The 6,041-nt window shown below is 38.1% G+C and overlaps 2 protein-coding genes across 2 annotated transcripts; both read left to right on the top strand.

The window, feature by feature from the left end:
- The first annotated feature begins 2,272 nt into the window (after positions 1-2,272).
- On the top strand, positions 2,273-3,344 carry LOC132563916 (phoH-like protein). The gene is made up of 2 exons (XM_060228675.1): positions 2,273-2,296; positions 2,457-3,344. Exons 1-2 carry the CDS (start codon positions 2,273-2,275, stop codon positions 3,342-3,344), a joined length of 912 nt encoding a protein of 303 aa, XP_060084658.1.
- Positions 3,345-3,504: 160 nt separating this feature from the next.
- LOC132563917 (cyclic-di-AMP phosphodiesterase PgpH-like) lies at positions 3,505-5,676 on the top strand. The gene has a single exon (XM_060228676.1). The coding sequence runs from the start codon at positions 3,505-3,507 to the stop codon at positions 5,674-5,676; it is 2,172 nt and encodes a 723-aa protein (XP_060084659.1).
- The last annotated feature ends 365 nt before the right edge of the window (positions 5,677-6,041 follow it).

The raw sequence follows: 6,041 nt of genomic DNA on the forward strand, positions 1-6,041 counted from the left end.
AAATAATTCATATTCTGCAATTGCCTCGTATGCTCTTGATGGTAAATCTCCTGATAGTGGATGCTCAAAATAAATTGTTGCACCGACACAATACGGATTTCCACGGTAATACTCGTCAATAGCCACCAAATAATTTGGAGCAACACGACAGTCCGCATCCAAACTCACAATAATACCATCTCGGCTAGCAACGGCTTGTAAACGTTTAGCGGCAAAGTCCATACCTATTTTTCTTGCAGATCCGACACCAGCAAACCGCTTTGGCATACCTCTTGCGTCAAGTGTCAAAACCTTTAAAGACGATGAACAAAAATCTAACGCTAACTTTTGCAACTGCGAAATTGTCTTGCAATTCTGTTGACAACTTACTGCTGGAGAATCTTCTGAATCATTAACAACAACAATAATCTCTACGGATCCTGTCTCCAACGGCGTACAAGCAAATAATGAAAAAAGTGTTTTATCTAAGTCTGGCTCGTTATAACAAGGAATAACAACCGCTAAACGTAACCGTTTATCTGGATCTACACTTACTAAATCCTGATGATTATTTGCCAACATTTACTATCTTCAAAAACCTTATCAAGTATTGAACGCACTATTTTTTCCTAATAAAACATATTAAATAAAGTTAAAAAGTGCTTACTACAAAAGTAATAAACAACAAAAAACACAATCTAGCCCAATTATAACTAGCTAGACAGATCTAGCTAATTTTGCAGCATTATTTATACAGCAATAATCTATATGTTCTATATATATTTATACAGATACACCACTTTTTTTTGAAAGCACTTGAAAGATATGGTCAATCTTCGTCTCGATCTAAAATATCAAACACCTAATACTTGGGCACAACAAGCTTTATCTAACTTTCCTAAATTCCTTCAAGAACATGCCAATATGGAGCGTAAAGCTTCAGCCCAAGCTATGAGTTTTATCGTAAAATATCCAGACCGTACAAAAATAATACCTCAACTTATTGAAACAGCACAGGAAGAATTAGACCATTTTCGCGACGTTTATCTTAGAATGGCTGCTGCAGGTATTCCTCTCACCTCAGATACACCAGATCCTTACGTCAATCAGTTACTCAAACACTGCCGCACTGGTAAAGAAGAGCGTTTTATTGACCGTATGCTACTAGCATCGATCATTGAAACACGAGGTGCTGAACGGTTTCGGCTTATTTATGAGGAATTAACAGATCCTGATTGGAAATCTTTCTATCGAGATTTATGGGCGGTAGAAGCAAAACATGGGAATGTATTTGTAGAGATGGTTTTAAATTATCATGATTTCGAAACCATCTATGTACGTTTAGACGAACTGACGACCCTCGAAGGCGACATTCTGCAACAACTTAAATGGAGTTCTTCATTGCACTAAATACCTATAAGCCCTCTTATTTACGATTTTTCTTCATCGCCCTCCGAAAACGGTCTTCAATAACATCAAGCCTTTTTTCCATTAAATCAAGTCGATCTATCAACTCTTCAAAATAATCTTTTAAAGAGGGGATTCCTGTAACACGGTTAAAAATTTCGACAATACGTTCATCAACTTTTGCTTGCCACTCTTCAATATTTTGAGCTGTATCATCTATCCACTCTTTTAAAAATCGATTTGCCTCATCTCTAGTTAACTGTCCGCGCTCAACTAGTTTGCGTACCTGACCTTCAACCTCTTCACGAATTGCCTGTAGAGGATGCTCTACACCAGAAAAAAGCTTGCCTACCCACACTCCCATACTTTGCCCACCAAGCTGGATCATACGCTTCATCATGTCTGCTGACATAGCACGCTTTTTCTTTTTCTGGTCCTCATAGAGAATCTGCGCAAGTACCATACCTGTCATATCTTCACCAGATTTGTGATCAACAACTTGCACATCAAGACCTTGTCGAATCATACTTGCCAATTCGTCTAAATTAACATAACGACTTTCGCTTGTATCATATAACTTGCGATTAGGATACCGCTTAATAATCTTTGAAATTTGTTCAGACTCTGACATCTTGCTAACTCGATTCACTCTATCCACGATACAGACCTAGATACCTAGATTTAGCCCCATAATAAGGTTCAAATAGGATGATCATCTGTTTAGTATACAATTTTTATTTATTAGTTGATGGTTTTTAAAAAAATAAACAGAGACCAAATCTAAATGATAAACACATAAATAATCTTTCTATTCGACTAAAGATAAATATTCCGACAAAACAAGACCTACCTTAATCTGATTAACTTTTTTCTTTCCCGAATAATCATGCTAAAATATACATTTAATACGGTCTGTTTAGACTAAACATTTTATTCTGATGGTTTGATTCCTCGCCCTCTGGAGAGTCCTTTTGGGCAAACCTCAATTAAATCGACATACACGCGAACCAGAAATTATTGAAGAGCTTCTTTTCGAAAATCTTGAAGCCTTACGTCTATTGTGTGGCCAGCGTGATCAGCACCTAAGACAAATAGAAAAAAAATTTCGCGTCACCTTACACCCAAGAGGCAATAAAATCCGTATTATTGGCCCACGTAGCCAAACACAACAAGCCATCAGTTATTTACAAAATGCATACGCTCAAACACTAACAGGCAAACCACCAGCGCACCCACAATCAAATAATGATCAGGAGCTACCTGACTACTTGGCAAAAACAACCGCAGAAGATAACAATAATACGATATTAGTTACGTATAACAACATCAAATTAGGGCCAAAAACTGAAGGGCAACGACATTATCTACAAACAATAGCCAATAAAGACGTCGTTTTTGCTATTGGACCAGCAGGAACAGGCAAAACATATTTAGCTGTCCTTAGTGCTGTACAAAAATTCTTAAGTAAAAAAGTAGATCGTATTATTCTAGCCCGCCCTGCTGTCGAAGCTGGAGAAAAACTAGGCTATTTACCAGGAGACCTTACTGAAAAAGTAAACCCTTATCTAAGACCACTTTATGATGCCCTAAATGACATGCTACCTTTTGACCGTGTCGAACAACTTATCTCTTCAGGTAAAATCGAAGTTGCCCCATTAGCTTTTATGCGTGGTCGTACCCTTAACCAGGCATTTATTATTCTTGATGAAGCACAAAATACAACTCCGGAACAAATGAAAATGTTTTTAACCCGTATTGGTGAAGGTAGTCAAGTCGTTATTACTGGTGATGTCACCCAAACGGACCTCCCAAACCAAAGATATAGCGGCCTTAGTCATGCATTAAAAATTCTTAAAAAAATACCACAATTAGGTTTCGTTACACTTGATCAAACAGATATTGTCCGTCACTCAATTGTACAAGCAATCCTGGATGCTTATGAAGCTGAGACAACTTAGCGCCTAAATCTTTATAAATTAAGAGAGAACAATGACTATAACCCCTATTAAATCAACACCGCCGCCAGCAAAAAACAGACATACGCTCTATGTTCGTATGATAAATGCCTTTAAAATTCCTAATAGTCTGGTCCAACATCCAATAACACCATATCTATTAATGATTCTAATTGGCGTAACCTGGGGGCTACTATTAACATCTGGCCAACACTTTGATCCAAATGAATTTACAACAGGTGACATTGCCCCGCGAACTATCCGTAGCACATCACAACTTATTATCGAAAATCCTGAAGCAACAGAACAAGCACGCCAAGCTGCAATTGATACTGTTTTACCAATTGTCGACCGTCTAGAAAGCTTACCAGAAACATTACAACAAAGAGCATCTAAAGCATTTAAGCTACTACAAACTCAAAAGCCTATAGACAACGAGTTAAAACAACAACTAGAAAAAACAATTGGCAGCCCAATTGATAAAAAGACATACCAACGATTACTAAATATTCAAAATGATGTACCTTTACAAGAAGCTATTCAGCAAGGCCTAATCCTTTTAGGAGAAACACGGGTAGCTACAGAACCACAAAAATGGGAAGCTGCTTACCCTAACGGCGTACTTATTCGAAGTAGTAACTCATCAGAAAAAGAACCTCTAAAGCTTCTCCCAATAGAATACAAAACTGTTTTAAGCGCCTTACAAGCAGCAAAACGTATTACAGAAAAAATCGTTACACACACTCCTAATTTATCAGCTAAAGAGCGCCTGCTTTTAACGAATTTACTATCGCTACTCATTCAACCCAACCTCCTACCAAACCCAATCGAAACAGAAAAAGCACAAGAAGCTGCAAAAAACTCTGTAAAACCTGTCTATTTCCAACTAAAACCAGGAGAAGTAATTGTTCGTAGCGGCGAACGTATTACAACTGTACAAGCCAAACAATTAGTAGGACTACACCATCAAAAATCACATTATCAAGAACACGTTGCTAGCATTGCTAAAATACTTTTACTAATCCTAGCCGTCTTTATCTTGATACCGTATACATCACAACCTAGGTGGCGTAACCTAGGTCACCCCCAAGATCTTATCTTTTTACTAGTAATGACAGGTATTGTCTTAAGTATCATCCAATTCGGTCGCAACTTAACAGACCCACTGCTCTTAACAACAACCAATTTGCCACGAGAGGCAATCTTATTAGTACTGCCATATGCAACAGTAGGCATGATATTTCGTCTATTTTTCCGCCCAAAAATTGCTTTTAGAATCGCTGTACTTTTTGCTTTTGCCCTATCATTATTTATTGAGCCGATGATCCTCATTTTTCCTTATACATTATTAGGTAGCTTAGCGAGCATTCATGTTTTAAGACATAGCAAACAACGTAGCCAATTTTACCGTTCGGGTTTTATAGCTGGTCTTGTTCAAAGTGCTATTTGGTTACTCTATAGTTTGATCGAATCTTCAATACCACTACCAGAAATCATGCGTGCCTTAACCTTAGCATTTCTAGGTGGAATCATTGCTAGCATCTTAACAGCAACACTAATGCCTCTTTGTGAATGGATTGGACGCTATGTTTCAGAAGTCCGTTTACTAGAATTAGCCCAAGATGATCAACCATTACTGAAATGGTTACACTTAAACGCACCTGGCACCTTTAACCACAGTATATCCGTTGCAAGACTAGCAGAATCAGCTGCCGAACAAATTGGAGCTGATGAACTTTTAACACGTGTTGGTGCATATTACCACGACATCGGCAAAGGGTATTGGCCTTCTTATTTTGTCGAAAACCAACGAACCCAAAACCCTCATGACAAACTAAAGCCCCAACTTTCATCGCGTGTCATTATTGCTCATGTAACACAAGGGGTTGAACTAGCACGTAAAAACAACTTACCTTCTGTCATCACTGACTTTATTTTGGAACATCATGGGACATCACGTGTCGAATACTTTTACAATCAAGCCAAAGAACAACATAGTGAAAAAGAAGATATCACCGATGATACAACCTATCGTTACCCTGGCCCTAAACCCAACTCAAAAGAGACTGCACTAGTTATGCTTGCAGATGTTGTTGAATCAGCAACAAGAACATTAGATAATCCAACACCAGACCGTATCTCTGCCTTTGTTTCGCGACTTATCGAAAAAATATATGCTGATAACCAATTAGACCAAGCTCCTTTAACGTTAAAGGATTTGAGCATTGCAAAAAAAGCTTTTACAGACGTTTTAACAGGTATGTATCACCATCGTATTGATTACCCATTAGGGTTAAAACCAGGTGATAAACGTGCTGAAGAAACGGTAGCTTAAACAACAATGTTTCTACGCCACTAATGAACATCGAACTTCATTCCGAACAATCACTGTCCATACGTACAAAACGCGCCATACGTCATATTATTAAACAGACACTCGACTTAGAACAACAATCATCAATTCGGCTAGGCGTAGCTTTTGTTAGCTCAGAAACAATACAGACACTAAACAACACATATCGTGGCAAAAATAAACCAACCAACGTTCTTTCTTTTCCTGGTACACAAGAACCCTTAACACCGACAAGCCAATTATGCGATATAGGCGATATTATTATTGCACCAGCGATTGCTGCACAAGAATCCTTAGCAACAAAAATGGACCCCGAAATTCGTTTAGCTCACCTATTAATCCATGGT

The sequence above is a fragment of the Ylistrum balloti genome, unplaced genomic scaffold (genome assembly GCF_031769215.1).
Source record: "Ylistrum balloti isolate Yb309-2 unplaced genomic scaffold, AGI_CSIRO_Ybal_v1 Utg371922, whole genome shotgun sequence".
NCBI lineage: Eukaryota > Metazoa > Mollusca > Bivalvia > Pectinida > Pectinidae > Ylistrum > Ylistrum balloti.